This window comes from Nesoenas mayeri, assembly GCF_963082525.1.
Source record: "Nesoenas mayeri genome assembly, chromosome: 3".
In the NCBI taxonomy this organism is placed as follows: domain Eukaryota; kingdom Metazoa; phylum Chordata; class Aves; order Columbiformes; family Columbidae; genus Nesoenas; species Nesoenas mayeri.
The window spans coordinates 65,423,701-65,444,431 of record NC_137544.1 but is presented as its reverse complement, the minus strand read 5'-3'; the positions used below and the strand labels follow the sequence as shown (position 1 = coordinate 65,444,431).

General features: G+C 36.1%; 1 protein-coding gene across 5 annotated transcripts in view; it reads left to right on the top strand.

Annotated features, from left to right (window-relative positions):
• Positions 1 to 20,731, top strand: part of SCAF8 (SR-related CTD associated factor 8) — a 92,169-nt gene that overhangs the window by 36,515 nt on the left and 34,923 nt on the right. For 4 of the 5 annotated variants that reach the window (XM_080342383.1, XM_080342385.1, XM_080342387.1 and 1 more), the window contains 12 exons: positions 197 to 314; positions 2,818 to 2,949; positions 3,105 to 3,217; positions 3,706 to 3,899; positions 6,400 to 6,500; positions 7,633 to 7,746; positions 8,409 to 8,565; positions 9,551 to 9,681; positions 11,005 to 11,149; positions 11,668 to 11,748; positions 12,597 to 12,818; positions 13,450 to 16,907. In XM_080342383.1, coding sequence (XP_080198509.1) covers positions 197 to 314; positions 2,818 to 2,949; positions 3,105 to 3,217; positions 3,706 to 3,899; positions 6,400 to 6,500; positions 7,633 to 7,746; positions 8,409 to 8,565; positions 9,551 to 9,681; positions 11,005 to 11,149; positions 11,668 to 11,748; positions 12,597 to 12,818; positions 13,450 to 15,152 — 3,211 coding nt within the window. In that variant the 3' untranslated portion in view covers positions 15,153 to 16,907. Of the gene's footprint in view, positions 1 to 196; positions 315 to 2,817; positions 2,950 to 3,104; positions 3,218 to 3,705; positions 3,900 to 6,399; positions 6,501 to 7,632; positions 7,747 to 8,408; positions 8,566 to 9,550; positions 9,682 to 11,004; positions 11,150 to 11,667; positions 11,749 to 12,596; positions 12,819 to 13,449; positions 16,908 to 20,731 lie in introns of those variants that run through there. The other variant, XM_080342384.1, reaches the window with a different exon arrangement.

Sequence of the window (20,731 nt, the reverse complement as noted above, 5' to 3'; positions counted from 1 at the left end):
ATTCTTTGCTCTGTTAGTTATATTCATAGCATTAATGTGATTATGATGGTAACAGAAGGTGGAGCTGGCTACTTTGTGTTAATTATGTTACATTTTTAGTTAAACTTGAAATTCAGTTGTGAAGACCTGTTTACCAGCTATTTAAACCAAGAGAAAAACTGTTGTGTTTTTTAAAATTTAAATGCCTTAATTTTAGGCCTTTAGTACCGGAATCTGTGAACAACTCACTTTTCCACCAACTAGCTGAACAGCTACAGCAACAAAATTTAGAACATCTCCGACAACAGCTTCTGGAGCAACAGCAGCCTCAAAAGGTAAGGACTCCATCTTGTGGCTGTTGTGATAAATATGTTCTCCACTGATAGGAAAATCCATACTCCAGGACAAAAAATTGTCTTGTTACTGACACTTCTGTTATAATGGATGTCTTTGTCACTGTCTGATCACCTGACGGCAGCTTGCAGAGTATCTGGCATATGCAGGAGAAAATTCTTAAAGCAGAAAAAAGAAAAATACAACCAAATATGTGGGATGGCCGTGTTGCTTCTCTTAGGAAGCTTCCCTTTAGCTGAGCCACAAACTGGCTGTGCTTTGGTTGTTCAGCTCTTTATATGAGGAAAAAAAAAGCTTTTTTCTCTGCTGTCAGAAAGAAGATGGTGAGCACTGAAGGGATTATGCTCCTGTGAAGGGAGAGCACGGTGCAAGTTGCTAATACAGAATGATCAAGAGGACAGAATAGACATTGTGCATAATTTTGTATTTCCTCTACCAAGCTTTAAGTCTTGGCTAATAACTGTCTCATTCTGTTGAAGAATCAGAGTTAAGAATAGAGTCATATATTTCCCAATAAATTATTAATTCAGAACTGATGTTTGAGACAGCCCAAGATTCCTCCTTCGCTATGTGAATTGGGTTCTGTCTATTCTACGTTGAAGTAAATTGGTTTATTTCTGCTGAGGTTTGTCCTCAGTATATATCTGCTCCTTTCTCCTGCTCGATCCCAGTTCCTGATCCCATTAGGAAAAAAAAAGCTTATCCTGTTTTGGTACTGACCAGATACTAAGTGGACTTTCTGTGAAGTATTTGGATCTAATTTCACAATAAAATAGAAATCTTAAAATGAAAACATCTACACGGCCACAAACTTAGACGTCTGTTGATGATTTTAGTTTCACCTGTGCAAAGGTGCAGTTGTTCAGCTTTAAATCAAGAACATCATTTGAGTTTTGAATTTGTGACTTTGAGGTTTTATTTTTTTAGAAAACTAGTAATTTAATTTTTACTAGATTTTTTCTTATTGTACTGCTTTGTTTTATTGTGTTCCATTTTCTTTTCTCATTGAAGTGCAGTAACTGTGAAAGCTTGTACAGCGTACCTACAGACTAAATATTTTTAATGTTGGTGGTTATCTAGCAATTTCTGGCTTTAAACACTAAAAATGTTGTAAAGGAATATAACTTTGAAGAGTATGTCTGCTTTAGAAACTTTTGAAGTGACATATCTAAAAGTAACTATCAAATTTGAAAAGAAAAATGCTGAATTGCCTACCTTACTGTAAAATAAACAGAATTAAAGCTTGATCTCATCTATGAAATTAAGTTATGATACATTTATGAGTAGAATGTTCATATGATTCACCCCTTATTATTTGAGATTCAGTTCCAAGTCCAGAAGTTGTTTCTCTTTGGGTCCACTCAGCTTCTTGTCAGCATGGAGAGGAAGTTTTATTTTCACCTTGATCATAACTGAAAGATAGAAAGTTCTGCTGGAACTGCTCTGTAATGGCTGCAGCATGTTAGGAGAAATATTTTCTTTAATTCCATATTTAAGCATCAGTGAGACAGATGAAGGGAAAGAGAAGGAAAGATAAAACACTAACCAAAATTATTAAGTATCTTATAAGGAGCAGAGGGAGAGGACGAGAGCATAGAAGACAGAGACAGAAGGAGCGACAAGAAACATAGGAATTAATATCAAGAAACAGATTGAAGAATGAATATAAGTAAAATGAGACAAAACAGACAGCATTAGAAGGCAAATATATTTATTAAACTATAGTACATTTTTTATTTTTCTGCAAACTGTCACTATAAGCTGTTTTAAAAAAAACTTGCTACTACATGTCATTGTGCTAACTTTCTACTCTTTTCCTGGCAGATAGAATACCTAGCATTTGCTTAATTTAAATGAAAATGTTGTAAGAATCACTGAAATGTTTACTTGCAATATTGGATACTTTTCAAAATTGTCCTGAAACCATTTCTGAGTATTTTCATTGCATTTCCTGTATCTCTTGCATTTCTTTCATATCTTGCAGATATTTATTGCAAATCTATACTTTCAGGCAACCGTACAGATCCATTATAGTTTTTTCTCTAGCATCTCAACAACATATTAAATAGTTTACATTTGTACATTTTGGTGCATGTGCATGGGTGACCAATAGGTACCTTTCAGTGTCACTGCACTTCTGGCTGCCATCACTATGGTTTGTCCTGTGGGATTTTGTTTTCCAGCCAACCAAATTAAGCAACATGTAACATACTTTGATTTTTTTTTTTTTTTTTTTAATTTAGTAAATAATTTTTTTTTTTTTTTTTTAGGGCCAGGAAAATTCATTATTTCAAAGTTTTCTGTTTAAGGATGATACAAAAAAGGAATGGAATGGAGTGACATCCAGCTTTCACATTAGTTAGAAGTGGGAAAACAAGTTCAGCCTGATAAATAGTTTTTCAAAGATACTCGAACAATTGTTTCATATTGTATTACATTTTGACAGAGTGAGCATTTTGAATTATGAGGCTTTTTGTTATTTAGGCAAGCCCCGAGGAGAATCAAGAAGGAAATTTTGGTTCAGAGCACTCTGCATCACCATCACAAGGGAGTAGTCAACAGCAGTTTTTAGAAGTGGAAACAAATGTAGATGATTCAATGGACATTCAACAGCAGGTGAAACTATTTTAAATTTTATTACAGAAGTTGGAAGGAAAACACACACTAAGATGATTTCAAAATGAGTAATATGGATGTATGCTTTCATAAAGTCATATATATTGTGGGTACATTGTTAAATGTTATTGAACATCTGTTATGTCTGACCTCAGGACATGGATATAGATGAAGGACAGGATGTTGCTGAAGAGGAGATTTTTGAACAAGAAGAAAAGAAATCAGCTGTTCGTTCAAGATCAAGAACTCATTCAAGATCTCGTTCAAGGTTTCATAATTAACTTATATTAAGTAAATGAAGGTTTTCTGGATCGAAGTTGCAATTTGTGATTATCATTCTCAATTCTGTATTTTTCAAAATTTTAATGAGCAGGTTTTGGCAATGAAAAGTAGCGTTCATTTCATACTTGTGTATGAGATGAAGGATTTCTGTATGACAGTTCATTTTTCTTATCTGTGGTTTACTTAAATTTTTTTTTTAAGACCTGTTCAGGTAACAAAAACAACTAACACTAACCAACTGGACAGGTTTTTTTAATGCCAGAAAAATAGATGGAGCATTTTGAATGTGTTTTGTTTTAAGCTCAAGGTGTATGTTCTGTTTCTCATACTAATGGCATTAAGTTTATCTCCTGAAGCAGTTTGAGTGAATATAATGGAGATGTCTGTATCATGCTTGAAGTTTGTAATGAAAAGATAACTAAATGAAAAATTTATTTTTTTTAAAACAGTATACTGAAATTAAGTATTTTGTAGGTCACCAAGAAAACGAAGGTCTAGATCACGGTCTGGTTCTCGTAAGCGTAAACACAGAAAACGTTCACGCTCAAGATCAAGAGAAAGAAAGAGAAAGTCATCTCGGTCATATTCCAGTGAAAGAAGGGCTAGGGAAAGGGAAAAGGAACGTCAGAAAAAGGGATTGCCTCCTATCCGGTCAAAAACACTAAGTGGTGAGTGGCAGCTGCTTACTGTTTTAATAATGTAGTATTAAGGGGAAAAAGGCTTTGATTTTTGTTGAAAGAACAAGATGTAGCTTGAGTACTGTTACAAAATACAGTAACTATATTCTTTTGTGTAAGTTTCATTTCTGGTGTTTCTTACAACTTAGGCACATGGTTTAGTCTTACAGGGAAACAAGTATCATACTGGTATACTAATGATTTTACTCATACTCATTGGTTGCACCAATGATTTTACTTCTGAACAGAGAGTAGCAAGGGTTGTCCCTAAGTTACAGTCTGCTTTCTCTTTAATGCTGTCTTCTGTGGGGCTTGTGGAGATAAGCAGCATGTGATCTGAAAATTGCTACACTGATAAGACATTTAAGTATGTGGTACACGCTTTGGACTCTGCTGAAGGTATTAGAGGCCAGTTTTGGTAAAACTTCAGTGCTTTTAAAATAGCTTTTCACAGGAACATAGAGGCAGTTGGAAATGGGAATCAGGTAACTTGCTGTCATAAAACAGACCATAATGGTCATATCTTAAAGTATCCAAAAATCAACTGGATTTTTTGCTTCTGCAGAGTGCTGTTGTTTCTACAGAGAATTTACGTACTAAAAAGGAGGAAGGTCATAGAGAAGGAGAATTTTTCCAGAGTTGCATAAATCAAAGGGAATGTATTTTGAGATGAGTGCCACAAGCAGTAAAGTTTGGTATAGTTATCTGCTACTCTGTCAGTACATCCTAGTGCTGCTTTTAGCAGAACTCTGGATTCTTGGGATGCGTAATTGTACTTAATTTATTTTTGCAATGAACTCGTGTTCCTGAATTTAGCTTTGTTTAGATAGTCTGTACACAGTTTCTGATATAGTTTTTTGTGTATTTTGTGTCTTAAAATGACATTGTTTATCTGACAAGATAAACAATTCAAAATTCACTTTTGCAAATGAAGGAGTGTTCTGTTCTCTTCAAATAAATATTTTACATCATTCCAAGATAGCTTTAAACTAAGGACTGTACTACAGTTTAGGTGTGAATTTTTTTCTTCTCTGACTTTTCACATGAAAAGGGGCAAGTCAGTTGTATGGCATAGACTTCCACCAGTTATCCACAGAGCAGGGAGCTATAATTAGAATGGATGGGAGCTGGGAGGCAGGGATGTTAAGCGACCTGGTGAACAGCAATAGCAATTGAGGTCCTGCAAACTGACCCAGCTCATGGAAAGGAGATACTAAGAAGGCTACGTGAAGTGTGGTAACTTGGGGGGGGGGGGGGGGTATAAATAAAAAGGGAATTTATCTGAAAGCATTTTACTTCATGGAATTTATTCAGTGACAGCCACTGTTCTAAATTTCTGAGGTCTGAAGAGTTGTTTCATAGGCCTTAAGACCATGAGAAACAACAGGGCCATCTACAAGCATGTGAGAAACATGTTTTGTCTAAGAGAAATCTGAAGGCTGGTCATTCTCAGTACTGCTGAGTACTGCTCTCAATTGAAAATGTCAGTTAACAGGAGAGCACACAACACTGGTTTCCAGTTTGATGCACCAGGATTGGTATAGGAAGGATGTGTGATGTATCAAGAAAGAATATTTCCTTGGTTCAGGCCCAAGAGATCGAGGTTGTCTGGTTTTGTTCTGCCTTAGATCCTTTAAGATCATGGCTGTATTACTCAGGGTAGTAAGATATTTGAGGAAAACCACCAGTACTGACCAAATCTCTTGCTGGTTTAGATCACCGGTTGTTAAGTGGAAATACCTGCTTTGAGTTTGTCAAGACTTGTACACATAGATCGGGTCATATTTGAGAGACTAAAGAATGGAAACCATGGACGTGTGGGAGAAGGAAGTTATAGATCACATGTCAGAGTGTTTATATTTGGCAAGGGGGGTGGGGGCAGGTGTTTGGGAGACAGATTGCAGGGATCTGGGCTGGTGGTGGAGTTGACAAGTCAGAAGTATCATGGACATCTCATGCTCAGTGGTGGGCCTCAGCCAAGTTTGTCTTTCTGGGATGTTCCCTAAGGTAAAGTTAAAGTATAGTTTCCATTTCTTCCAGCTGGAAATGCAGTGCATGATACTGTAGTTAGTTCCTTCTGTAATATACTTCTAGCCAGTTAGAATTTAGTCTTACTTCATTAAAACTCTTTAAATCCTAGAGGCATGTTTTTTATGGATTATGGACTAGAAATGTTTTTTTTTTCCTAAGTAATTTCTACTGCAGATTACCTCAGCTCATAATCTACACAATTTTATTTTTTCATTTCTTTTAGAACAACTATTTTGCTTAAAAGAAAATGAAACAAAGTATGAACACTTTTACTGAACATCTGTTTGGTAACTTTTAACCCTTTAGCATTTTTGTTAATGTACTTAGTCTCTGTATAGTAAGTAATAGATTTACTGTTCTTGCTTTTATATCAGTCGCTTCTGTGTAATTACAAAGCATTTTATATCTATGCCATAGAGTAGTTTATAAGCTAACATTATAATATTTTGTCTCTTGACAGTTTGCAGTACTACTCTTTGGGTAGGTCAAGTAGACAAGAAGGCTACACAGCAAGATTTAACTAACTTGTTTGAAGAATTTGGACAAATAGAGTCAATTAATGTAAGTAAGCATGTTGTGATGCATTTTCAGAGATTACAGACTAGCCGCTGAATTCCTTTTAGCAGCTTAAGCTTGTATTCAGGAGACTGGGTTTTATCTCTTTTTAAAAACTGGCTATCATATTTGCTTGTTAGTTTCCATGTACTGTCTTTTGAAGCATTCAAGACAGCACACTTTGCAGTAAAATAGCTTTTTTCAAGTACTAACACTTCAGACTTTTTTTTAAACCAGGATCTTAACAAATAAAAATATGTCTTTTCTCTTTTTGTAATGTGGCACAGGGCGGCTATAGTTTTCCTCGGACTAGTGAATAGTTTTTGTGGCTTTACAGAATCTTTTAAAAAGCTTCACAAGTCAAAAAGAAACCCTATAGACAGACATTTAAGCCTCATTTTGATTTGCAGGGATTAGCAATTAAAGTTCAAAGGAAAATAATGTAATAGCCATAATGTCTCAGTGCCTGTTACCTTTTGGAGGCAAACCATATTGTAAATAGTTCATCCTACACATTCAACGAAGTTTTCAGTACCTAGGATAACATTGCTGTATACCTTAAACATATTTTTATAAGAACTGCATTAAAATCTGTCATCTTAAACTTTTTTGTTCGTTATGTTACTATGTTTAAGCAGTTGCCATACATGATTTGCAAACTGTCAAAGACTACATGCCGCATCATACTTTCCTAAATAAAACATTAAATCTAGTGGAAACAGCACTTCAGGAATGAAGACACTACTCTTCAAAAATACTTTGAATCACTAGTTTGTGCCTCTGTGAAAGGTGGTTGCTGAGCTCGTAGTGAATTTGGAGCTTAAAAAGAAGAACTGACCTCTGCTTTTCTGAAGTTGTCATAGTATCGCACAGGTTCTTGCCTGCTCCATGTTGTTCAAATCTTTCATGTCATTTTTCATGCTTGCTGCTGCTTCTTGAAAGTGTTATAACTGAAGTATCCTGCCAATATAACTCTTAGGTTTTGCTGATGCTCAAAATTGTTAATATTGCTGATTAAAGTAACGATTGTTTTAAGTGTAAGCCTTTCCTTTTTTAGTATTGGTATTCACCTCATGTCGTTACACAATCTGAAGTACGGATTTTCCTACTTCTTACGACTGCTGCTTTTTTTCCATAGATGATTCCCCCAAGAGGTTGTGCTTACGTCTGTATGGTACATAGACAAGATGCATATCGTGCTCTTCAGAAACTTAGTTCTGGGTCCTATAAAATTGGATCTAAAATTATTAAGGTAAGTTGATTTTAATCTAAAGATGTTGTCCATTTCAAATACAGTTCACTTTTAATATGATTTGTCATTTAGCAGCAGTTCATTTAAATATACAATATGGAATAGAAGAATGAAGCAATAAGGTGTAAATTGTTTTCTTTCTATGTAAAATGCAGCTTTTAACAGGCAATACGAGAGATAGTACAATGAAATTTTGACTTGATACTCACGAAATACTTGGAGAATGTTTTATGTATGCGCTATGAATATAAGACTGTAAACAGTCAGAGTCCTTTACCTGACCATTTGGATCACTTAATATTAAATTTGATAGTATTCTTACAGAGTTAAGTGTATCATTAAATGCTGTGCTTTTTTTCTGCTTTCTTTGATGCTTTAGGATGAGTCCTTGAAATACTGTATTTTTCATTTCCCCATATATAGGTTAGAATTAATATAGAACAAATTTAACCTTTTTGATGTAATTAATCTTCCACATACCTGTTGCAGAGACCAAGTGAACTTCCTACAGGTTCATTTAAGATTAGAAACTTGCTAAAACTTGCATGAATAGACACTGAAGATTGATCTGCAGTGACAGAAACATGAAGGAAATTATCTGAAATACTCTATTCACACGTTACATGATTTAACGAGTTTATCTGGTTGGATTTTTTTTTCAGATTGCCTGGGCTTTGAATAAAGGTGTGAAAACAGAATACAAGCAGTTCTGGGATGTAGATCTGGGAGTTTCATATATTCCTTGGGAGAAAGTAAAATTGGATGATTTAGAGGGCTTTGCTGAAGGTGGCATGATTGACCAGGAAACAGTAAATGCAGGTACAGACATTAACAATGATTCTCATAGTTAGAAAATGTATTTATATTGCTAATTGCAATTCTCAAGAAGTTTATTGCTTAGGTAATACATACTCTTTTTCAATTTACATAAATTTTACTGGCTATTTGCTTACAATATAAATGGCACTCTAATAATGAAATCTAGATTGTCTTTGTAGACAAGTAGCTAGTTGATTGTCATGACAATGAGGAATGAATGACGAAGGGGATTTAATTTAAGGAAGTTAATGAAGATTAGCATTTTTTTAAAAAGTTATGAATTTGCTGTGCACTTGTTTCCAAGAATGGAAAATACTATTTTGTGTAGAAATTATGATCTGCTTGTGATTGTGAAAGGTGTTATATTCAGGTGTAAGACTTAAGTTGGAGTTGGAACTTGTTCAAATCTACACCGCTTAGCTGAATCTTAAAGTATTTGCTCCATGAAGTTGAAGAGACACAAAAGCAAGTGTTGTTAGACCTTACTTTGAAAGCCAGTTAACTGACAGGTTTGTTGGGTTTGTAAAAGATTCATGACCACTGTGTAGTCTTGAAACAGATCTGGCATCAAATGACTGGACTGTACTGAAGTAAGAAGTACATTAAGGCTGTTTTATAATAGCAACAATATGTTTCAGGTCAAAATGCAGTGTTGCTTTGAGTAAAAGTTGAATATAAATGACAGAAAAATTTAAACATGGAACGTTACTGAAATACATTCACTGTTTTATACTTGAAGTACAAAACTTTTTGAGGAAATGGGGGTGAGGTTTCTCTCTCACCGTAGAGTAGCTGGCTGATAACTCAGATATGTTGACAACAGCAGTTTTTAGAAGACTGGAGCATACTCATTATTACAAATTATTAACAGAATGATTGGTGGAAAAAGCTTGCCAAGTTTTGAAAACTCAGTTGGTATACAGACATAATTAGAGCATTGCAGGTAATTTTCTTTTTGTATTAAAAACATACTTTGTTTTTAAAGAGTGGGAAACAGCCAGAAGCTCAGAAGCAGCTAAAGAAAACGTTCAAACGACGCAGAGTCCTGCAGCTGATAAGAACACAGTGGTTACAACGCAGGCAGAAGCTTATACACAACCAGTCACTATGCTGCAGGTTTGTATTGGTCTGATTTAGCAAAAGCCCCACAGAACTGGAGGGCAAACTTTTTATTCAATACAGATAAACTTTTAATGTTGAGTCAAAGTACTTAAAACTACTTAAGTTCTGCCCCCATGTGGGCTTACCTCTCAACTATTGTAGAGTAGACTCAGTTGCCAGGGTTGAGAAAAATCTTTAGTTTCATGCACAACGTATATCCCAAACTTGTGTGACATCTCAAATGAAGGCTTAAATGTTGCAGACAGAGCAATTGCAAAAAAAAAAAAAAAAAAAAGGTACAAAAAAAAAGGCACATTAGTTTAAGAATAATTTAAAATGAGCTTGCAGAAAGTATTTTGCTTATAGAGCAAAGCATCTACCTGTTTGCTTTTCCTCTTAGCAGCTTTGAATATGTTTAATTATTTTCTCCATAATTTTTGGCAGGTTTTCATAGGGACAATCACATCTTTAAAAGACCTGGTTATTCAAGTATTGAACTGTTGCACTCTATATGCAGTAATTTATGAGAGTCTTTGCTTCTCTGCTGTGTGTTCTTGTTTTTCTTCTGCGAAAACAGAATTTTTGTGACATCCAATCAGTAACAAGGTGTTGGGGAGTGCTGGAAGAATACAGTGTCATGTTTCCTGAGTATACTACACTACGTGTGTTTATGAAGTATAAATACAAAAGCCTTTTCTTATGAAATTGTAAAATCTTATTTCAGCTGTCTCCTAGTGTGTACTGTGATCAGTATATATTTAAATATACATACATATTGCTTTTATTCTGCTGCTAATTACTTGTAATTATGCTACATTGTGTCAAAACGGGTAGCTCAAACAGAAGTTTGAGAAATATTAAATAAATTTCAAAATTTCATTAGGACTGTTAGCCTTATAGTTACATACACTAAACAAAACTTTTCAGTACTGTTCTAAAATATGTATTTTTTTCTAATGAGAAGAGAATCACTGTTTTTAAGTGCTCTCAAATTGCCACTCCATCTACATTTTCCTTCCTTTTCTCTCTCTTCCTTTCTACATTGACCTCTCTCCCATAGGTGCATTTTTATTCTTGAGTAAGTAGTGTTTAACAGTGTACTTTCTGTTCTTTTTAGAATAAAGATAGCATAGGGTTATTCCAGTTTCCTTGTTTATCTGTAGTGTAGGTACCATTTCAGAATGCAATCTAATTCTTCAGGGTGTCCAGAATGTGTACAAAACCTTTAGTACGTTTAGTGTTTACATTATATGCAGTCGAATCATTTTATCCCTCTTTTAATGTCATTGAATATGGTTAAGTATTAAAGATGCTTGTTTTTCCTTTCCATGAAAAAAGATTCCAGTAGCTCCAGTTGTGCCTGCTGTTAGCTTGGTTCCACCTGCATTTCCTGTCACAATGTCTGTCCCTCCTCCTGGTTATAGCGCAATTCCTCCTCCACCCTTCTTGCGAGCAAGTTTCAACCCTTCACAGCCACCTCCAGGTGAGTTAGTAAAAATGAAGTTGAGTATGTAATGAGTATGCTCAGTTTGTATGCTTCTGTGTACATCATGTTTTGAATAGTTTTCCATCAGATACTGGTTACTGTTTGAGTCAGTTGACCTTTGAATCATGAATTTTGATCTGAAATTTTGTTATCTAACAACATTATTTCACTGGTGTGTGTTGTCAAGAGTAGGAATTACAGCAGAATTTCTTTAAGACTTTGATAAAAATGAAGATTTTAAAAATCCTTAAGATGAATCTCCTTTCTTTGGAAAATTTTGAAATCCCCTTCTTCATCAGCTATTGTTGACAGATATCACTTTAAGATGTACATGTAGATAATACAAAGATGGGGTTGTCTTTGAAAGCAATAACCACCATTGCTTCTTCCCATGCATTTGTTGTTTGCTAGTCTTCAGTGATGCAGTTTTTCAGGATGAATAATGCAGGCAAGCTTTTACTGCAAAACTTTTTTTTTTTCCCTTACAATAATTTTTTTTTTTTTTTTCCACATAGGTTTTATGCCTCCCCCAGTTCCACCTGTGGTCCCCCCACCTGTTGTCCCCCCTCCTGTTGTCCCACCAGTTGTTCCAACACGTAAGTTTGTTTCTTCTAATAGTAGTTTGTTATGAAAAGCTTAATTGTTTGATATACTACTTGTTACTTAATCAAAAGCAAATTAATCCTGTATAATGGAAACTGGCAACACAGAAGCTATTGTTTAACTGGTTTAAACAGGTATTGAGAAACATGGAATCACAGCATGTCCTGAGTTGGAAGGGACCCACAAGGATCATCGAGTCCAGCTCCTGTCCCTGCATATGACAGCCCCACAGTTCACACCATGTGTCTGAGGGCATTGTCCAGTCTCTTCTTGAACACTGTCAGGCTTGGGGCCGTGACACCTCCCTGGGGAGCCTGTTCCAGTGCTCCAGCACCCTCTGGGTGATGAACCTTTTCCTAATGTCCAACCTAAACCTCCCATGGCACATCTTACTGCCATTCCCTTGGGTCCTATCATTGGTCACCAGAGACAAGATAAGTGCCTGCGTCCTTCTTCCCCGCTTTGTGAGGATCTCTAGACGGTGATGAGGTCTCCCGGCAGTCTCTTATTTGTATGCATAGTTCAATATCTGAGCCTGTCTGTAACAGGTGTATCTGTTGGTGTTAGTTGCTGAATAATTTATAGTAATTTATTTTTGCTTAGCCTTTTAACTATATTCATTTAACATTTTAAAATATCTGTTAAAGAGTACTGATTGCTTAGGTTGCCTGCAGTTCATGTTCTCTACAAAAAAAGTAAATATTACAGTGCTGATTGAGGATAAGAAAATGTTATTAAAAAAATGTAACACTTAAGGTAATTATTTTGATTTATCTACCAGACTAATCTTGAAGGCTTGAATATATGATTACTGTGATACACTTCTGTTATTTCTCCACAGCTTTAGTACAGCCTCCACTACCAATTGCACAGGAAACAATGAAGGATGTTCCTTTTAGTAGCCTTGTTCTACCAGTTGGCACAGTTGCTAGCAGTCTGGCTACTCCAACGTTATCTGCTGGAAGTGTTTTTAATCCTCTACCCATCAGCAAACCAGAATCAGATGAAAAGGGATCACATCTTACAGACCTTCAGATTTCTTCCAGTGAGAACAATAGATCTGGTAAGAAACGCCTTTATTGTCTGATACAGTTGCACAGAGGAAACATCATACTTGTGAGGGTTTTTTGCAGATCATAGTCCATTGCACTAATAACTACAGAGTAGGAAGTTTTAGACTGGGTATCACTTTAAGTTGGAGGAGTGGTGGGAACCATCTTCCTCATCATTTGGTCATTGATGTCTAGCAGTTTATGCTCAGGGATGTTTTTGTTGTAGACTTGAAGTAAAGCTGAGACTGGGAGCCCTTTAGAAAACTTGTTTAAAGTGCGTTCTTACTGCACCCAGTGGCAGTTGAAAGAAGCAGAAGAGGGTAGGGTAGTACAATGTTTATAGAATTACATTGAAGATTTTAGTACTTCTGTTGCATAAATTGGCTGTAGGATTTGTCAGTTTTAAGATGCAGTACATTCTTTACTATGTAGAGACCTTCATTTCTGTGACATAATGTCTGTTTATCTCCAATGTTTATCTCCAAAATTACGTATGTTCATTATGGAAACTGAGACAGACCTTGTCAGCAGTATCATCACTGAACGCATTAACTGAACGTGGGTTCAGCTGCCTTTTGTTTTGAATGCTATGTATTACACTGACATTTTAGGTTAACTATTATTCTTGTTGCTGCATTTTAGTGCAGAGTGACGTCTCGAGTAGCTCTGGACCTGTTGGAGGAGTGCCACCACCCAGCGTCTCAAGCAGTTCTGTGCTTACTGGAGAAGGGCAACCACCCAGTGTCTCAAGTAGCTCTGGACTTGCAGGGGGAGTACAGCCACCCAGTGTTTCAAGCAGCTCCGGACTTGTAGGAGGAGTGCAACCACCAACAGTTTCAAGCAGTTCTGGTCTTGCAGGAGGAGTGCAGCTACCCACTGTCTCCAGTAGCTCTTCTCTTGCTGGTGGAGTTCAGCCAACTAATGTCTCAAGTAGCTCTGGACTTATGGCTGGAGTGCAACCACCACCAAATGTCTCAAGTGGCTCAGGGCTTCTAGCTGGAGTGCATCCTCCCAGTGTCTCAAGCAGTCCTGGCCTTCTGACAGGAATGCAGCCACCCAGTGTCTCAAGCAGCTCAGGAGTTCTGGCAGGACTGCAGCCACCGAGTGTCTCAAGCAACTCTGGGCTTCTCATAATGCCGCCACCCAATGTTTCAAGTAGTTCTGGACTTATGGGAGTGCCACCACCAAATATTTCAAGTAGTTCTGGACTCCTGGCAATGCAGCATCCTGCTGGGGTTCAAAACATGCCTCATCTAAATATTAATAGTCCAAGAATGCCTGGAATGCCTCTCATAGACATCCGTCCAGGCCTAATGCCCCATTCGCCTGGACCAAGGTTTCCATTAATGCAGCCAGGAATGCCACCGCAGCGTAGTATTCCTCCTCCAGCAATCCTTGATCCATCTCTTCACCCACCACCTCGAGGTCCTTTTCCTTCAGCAGATATTTTTAATCAACCAGAAAGACCTTTTGGAACACCAGGAAGACAAAATATTGATGGCATTTCTAATCCAGAGAAAAGACTGCCACTTGGAGGCGATAACATTCAGCAGGATGGAGACAGAGATTATCGCTTTCCTCCAGTGGAAAACCGAGATAATCTTGGCAGACCATCTCCAGTGGATGTCAGAGATTCTGTTGGACGACCACCAGTTGATCCAAGAGAGGGTATAGGAAGGCCTCCAGTAGACGGAAGAGACCACTTTGCAAGACCACATGTAGACATAAGAGAAAATTTTGGAAGACCAGGTATAGATAACCTTGGTCGAAGAGACCATTTTGGTTTCAATTCAGACAAGCACTGGGGACAGAGAGGAGATTATGATGAAAGAGAGCACCATGCTTTCCCTATTTATGGTGGACCTAAAGGCTTCCATGAAGACAGGGAGAGGTTTCGGCATGTAAACTATAGGTTTGATAGTAGAAGTGGTCCCAATTGGAACAGAGGATTTGAACAAGATGCTCACAGAGATTTTGATGACCGCAGAAGACCCTGGGAAAGACAGAGGGATAGGGATGACAGAGATTTTAATTTTTGCAGAGAAATTAATGGGAACAGGTTTGGAAGAGACAGAATGTCAAACAACTGGATCCCCCCTCCACATCCACGGGTTTTTGAATATTTTGATGGGGCTACTTCCCAACGCAAAGCTGATAACATGCCCCAGGTAAACGGTGAAAATACAGAGACAGAAAGTCAGCCACCAACTGCACAGGTGCAGAATGATCCAGAACTGTATGAAAAACTGACATCTTCCGTCGAGATAAACAAAGAGAAGAGTGACACAGAAGCTGATATAGAAAGTGCACCAGTGGTAGAAAGCACAGAAACTGAGGGGACATAATCATCACTCAGTAGGTAAAAGATACCTTTTGTAAAGTTGTCATCTCTCTGTAATAGATAAATGGCTGACTGGACGGTAGCAGTTCACTTTTGTCTGCCAGAATTAAGTTAATCTGATGTTCATGTTCATCTTTCACTTAAATAACTGTACAACTGACTTGTATAGAACACTGTTCTTAATTTGAACATGGTAGGTAAACATTTTTTTTAATTTCTCTGGTAAAGCGTAAACTTGCCCCCACTTGCTTTTAATTTCACAAAGATAAAATAACAGCTTGTCAAACAAAGACTTCCTATGGAAGAAAATGGATTTTTTAGATAATACCCTTAGGTTGGCTATCGAAATTGTTATACTTGAAACAGGTGCTGGTGTATGTTGTCCGTGTTTTTAGGCTGCTGCAGAATTTTAAAGTATAGACAAAGCTGTGATATTTTATGTTCCTTCAATTCGGCAGAAAGAGAAATGACCCATGTTATTTAAGGAGCATAATACAGAGATTAAAAGTGATTTTGTAAAATCTACACTATAGTCTCTGTTTTCTCTAAAGTAAGTGTTTGTGATTTGTTCCTCGTACTGCAGTGGGTTTAAAAAAATGAAAAAGTACATTTTAATGTTGGGTGCATTTTGTTTTTAGATGCCAATAAAGCATATTTGTTTGATAACAGTGTTCTAGGTATTGTATTTTTTTTAAAACATGCAAGCTCTAAAAACTTGGAATCAGCGATATGTGCTTAGCTAGTTGTTGCAAAAGGTTTATATTACTTTTGTAAGACAGATGCAACAGTTAATGTGCAAGAAGCATATGGTTTTTACGTCAAAAATCATGCAGTCATGTTAGTTTATGTAAATAACATTTGTATGTAAGTATTTGTGTAAACTGTTTGTAGATATCACTTTTTCTGTGCGTGCCTGTATATGTGCACACACTCACAGAATATTGTAGACAGTTCAATAAAATTGAAATGAAACTAGGTTGTAAAAAATTGCCTTTCACCTTCTTTAGGTAGTAAGATAACAATTATTTCACTGCAGTATCATCAAGCTTATATGTACCTTCTCATGATCATTATTATGATGTTCTTACTACTTCTAGAAGGTGGAACATGATATACTGTAAGAATATACAGTAGGATTTTAGCTTTTTAAAATGCAGATATGCATGAAGCCAAAACTTAAGCCAATATTTGCATTGTCTTATTTTGTAATATATTTGGTACTCTAAATAGGTAGTGGTAGTGTTTAAGTATTTTGTGGTTATTTGTTTTTAGTGACTCAAAGTCCAGAAGTGTTGCACGAAAAGTAAAAAGCTGTTGTTCTAAAAAAATCCTATATGTTTTTAACAGAAATGAGGGGGACTTTGTGTCTTGATGGCTTACATTGAAGTAGAACCTCTTTTTAAATTGAGATGAATTGGCTGCTTAGGTAAATTAGTAATGCTCTTCTCTCCCATTTCACCTACTTTGCTGCTCGTGTATCTTTTAAATCGGTGGTGAAAGATTTGGCTATAGGGTAATGTCAGATTTTCAATTTGTTCCACTCCAGTGCATTTCACCAACTGCTTTCAACATAACATTCATTAAAATTCTGTGTCTGAACGCATCCTTTAACTCTGTTTCGAGAAAGTTGTTTTTCTCTTGCATAATAGGATCCAAGGGTAGATTCTGTTAAAAGAATGCCCCTTTGGTAGGAGAAACATTTTGAGCTCCGATTAGAATTTTGGTCTTTAACATTAAATCATTAACATGCAAGTTTCAATGCGCCTTTTGCTTCTGCCAAAGGGATGAAAGTATGAGTATGACCCATGAGTGTAAAGCATCAGCATGCCTTTGAATGTAGAAGCAGGTCACACGTGTTGCCCTCTCCCTCTGGGAGGTGGGATATTTTTTCATGCTGCGTCATGATTCAGTTTTTCAGTTACCGTAACTTGTATTCTGGATGGTTACCAACCTGTGAGCTTAATGAAGGTAGCCCTTTCAAAGAGTGGACTTGAGTGACTGATTCTTTACTGTGCAAGTAGTAGACATTAGGATATAGTGAGGTATGCATTAAATAACTGTTTCTTTGTTATAGGCCTTGCTGATGTGTTTATTACTAGAACATGTCTCAGGAGTTGAGATGAGCAATGTTTAAGGTAAAATTACCTTTATGGGCAGACTCTCGCTCAAAGAATTTGACTGATGCTGCTGCACCACCTAATAGTAGTATTCTGGTCAGGTGGATATGACCATGGAAGTCCAAACGCACAAAATAACTATAAGGATACTTTGTGAACTTAAGGGATTTTTTTTATTTTTGATATGTGCAGTTTGAAAAGGCTTCAGTCATAGACCACATAAATACTCAAACACATATTGGCAGTAGCTTTACATTTTGATAAATGCCTCTTTAAAACCAAAAGTTAATCTGTTTTTCTAAACTGGGACTGGCAGTATGCCAAATTGCTCATTAGTATGATGGTAATTTGCCAGGTGAGAGAATGTTAAACAATAGTAGTGGTATAAAACAATGTATTATTTAATGATTTTTCATCTTTGTTAATACCTTTCAAGCATTAATAAATTGGCTACTGTACATATGTGTTACACCATCAATTTCTAACAATTTTTTTAATAATAAAAGTTTGTTGTACAGTCTTCAGTTGCATCATGTTTACAGTTAGAACTGTTCTATTTCTTATTTTATTAATGTAGCATGCAGACAAATATTACCAAAATAATTGTATTCAGAAACTCAGAAGGGATTTAATATTACCAGAACAGTATGCTTTATCTTGCCAGTAGGAATTTTTTAATGTTTCAGAGTTAGAGTAAAGGCTTTCTCACTGTAGATTAAGCCATTGTAAACTAATGTGTGCACTGAAAGGAGCAGTCCTGGGGTCCAGACCAGTTCTCTGATGCAGCTCATAGTAGTGACTTCCGCTGATGCAAAGAGTGAAAATGGGACAGAAGGATGACAGGGGCCATGCATTTGGGCAGCAGTTCTGGCTTATGCCTGTTTAAAGCTTGCTCTAGGGATGAAAGGTGTTGATTATGGCACCTGAAGAAGCTGATTTACTATTTGCATAAGTAACATACATATTGAAAAGTATTTCAGGTAGCTTCGCAGGCAACACAATATATTAGGTTCGCAAATTTACTTGAAAACTTTATGCATTAGTAAGTTGTTTGATGTATCTGTTACCTTTCTAAGCAGACTGTGATTCTCATCTTTCACAGTACTGTATTTGAGCAGAAAGCTACGTCCATAAAGATTACAAAGATGAAACTTAGCCTTCATTTGCAATAAGGACGTGATTTCTTTGCTGAAGTCTTTTTCTGTGAAATATTGGTACACTTTCATTTTTATATATAGTGCTTCCCATTGTTATTACAAAGTCAAGGGAATAGATTCTGTTAGATTCCTTTGCTTCAGTGGAGTGCTATACCATTCTTCAAGTCATTTCAGTGATTTAAATTGCTTTATTTATGAAGTTAAGGTACTCTTACTCTGAATAAGGCAAGAAAGGAATACTATAGTGAAGCTTGTAATATGGCATGCACAGGTGATACTTAAGCACAGTTGGAAAATGATAGAACAAATTGTCTATAGAAATTATTTATAAAATAAGCCAAGTACTTGCAGAATTATGTCAAAATACAATGTCAGCAGTTCTGAACACATGCAAGGATACCTTATGCCAGCCAGCACTTTAAAGTACACGTTTTCTTGATACATGTTCCCCTAACTCAAAACTTTGGGTCATCGATTTGACGCTGATAAAAAGGGATCCCAAATGTCATTCTTTGTATTTTCAGTAATCTATTTAAAAATAGCATAACATCGAGAGGGACTTTTTTTATCTTTTGATGATGGGAGCTGAACAGATATCATTTTAAAACCTATTTAGAGTATCAGGAGTCATCAAGAGTAACTAGGACGATTTTTTGTTACTGTTAATTCAGGTAATGAAAGGATCTTTACCTGTTGACATCTACTTCTGATTCTTCAGATTTTACTTTAGTCACATTTTCCGTTAAGAGCTGAACTTTCACAAGTAAGCATGTGAAAGCATGTGAAGCTATCTAGTTGTGTAGTTGAGAGATTGATGTAAAAGACATGAAGGTAGAATATAATTTTTTAATTTGAAGTTGTTTATTTGAACAAGAATGGCAAGAGCATCTTTCCACCATGTTACTTTACTATATTAATTCACGTCAGCAGAAACTTTGCAATGGCAAAGAGAATATCATATTGCAAGACGTTCTTAATTGTAACTAGTCTTATATTTCTTCTTGAAGAGTTGTCTTAGTGATGTTGTTCACTCCACTTAGTCTGTACAAGTTCTTTGGGTACTCAATAAACATTTTGAATTTCATTAACATATGTACATGATACTTCATAGTCAAGAAACGTCTGCTAGAGCTACAAAAAAGAAAATTCCTGACATCTATTTAATAAATTTCAGCAAAGGCATATAGAATATGAAAAGTTATTCTTGTCAGTGATCAGATAGTATGAAAGTATCTTAATAAGGGTTTTGTCAAAGATGGTAAGCTGTAAAATTGTATTTGGTGTAATTCTTATTTTCCTTTCTGTGTTTCACAAACTTGATGAAGAAGGGTGGTCTCATTGAATATACTATTCTTAGGATCTTTTAGATCTGCTCCTCTACCAAAGATGGAGGAGGGGAAGGAGTAGCGATCTGAGCACTCCTTAAAATCAAGAGGTTGTTAAGGTCTATTGTACAGTTGAAGATGAAGGTTCTTTCTCTTTTTAAGAAGTTTAGAATGCACATTTCAGCAGTTGCATGTTAACTGATATTAGTGGTGTCAGTGGTTTACTAATCTGATTCTGTATTTTGTCATTTTTCTCTTAAAGTTAGCTCACTAATGCTAATTTTTAAGTCTCTCTGCTTCCTATCAGCTGAAATCAGACTAATGCTCTCAGACAAGTGACTATTTTGTCCTCTACAAAAAAAATCTAGTCAGTATTTTAACCTATAGGTAGGTTAGTTGAGGATTTTTTTCCTTCCTGATTTAATGCTTAAATGCTGCAGTTTTCCTCTTGAATTATTTTCTGTATACATATCTCTGCTATAAAGCGATATGTGTTCACACATAGCATGTACCAAGTTTTCTGTTCAGAAAAAATCTGTCTTAAGGTAATGAATTTGTGTGGTTTAAAACTAGGGTAAACTTCACAGCCATATGGATTGGTGTACTGAAGCATTAGAATACTATAATTGTATTGAGCATTATAATTGTGTGTAAGCCAGTGCAAAAAAATCCTTAATAGGGCCAGAGTATTAAATGGATATTAAACTGTTAAATCAGAGGTAGATTGGTAGGCTTCATGCAGGCCATAGATGCAGGGACTTTGGATATGAATGTCACTTCCATGCTAAAGAAGAGATCGTATCATAATTACATCTGGGAAAATAAGAAATGTAGCTTTTTCTCGAATATAGCAGGAATTAAGTAGAAAAAAATCTTTGTGTTCAAAGTCTTTTCTAAAAATACATCTGCCTTTGACTAGTCGAAGGAAGCTCCATCATCATCGCTTTAGTTGATCAAGGGAAAAAATTACTTCAGATTTATGCT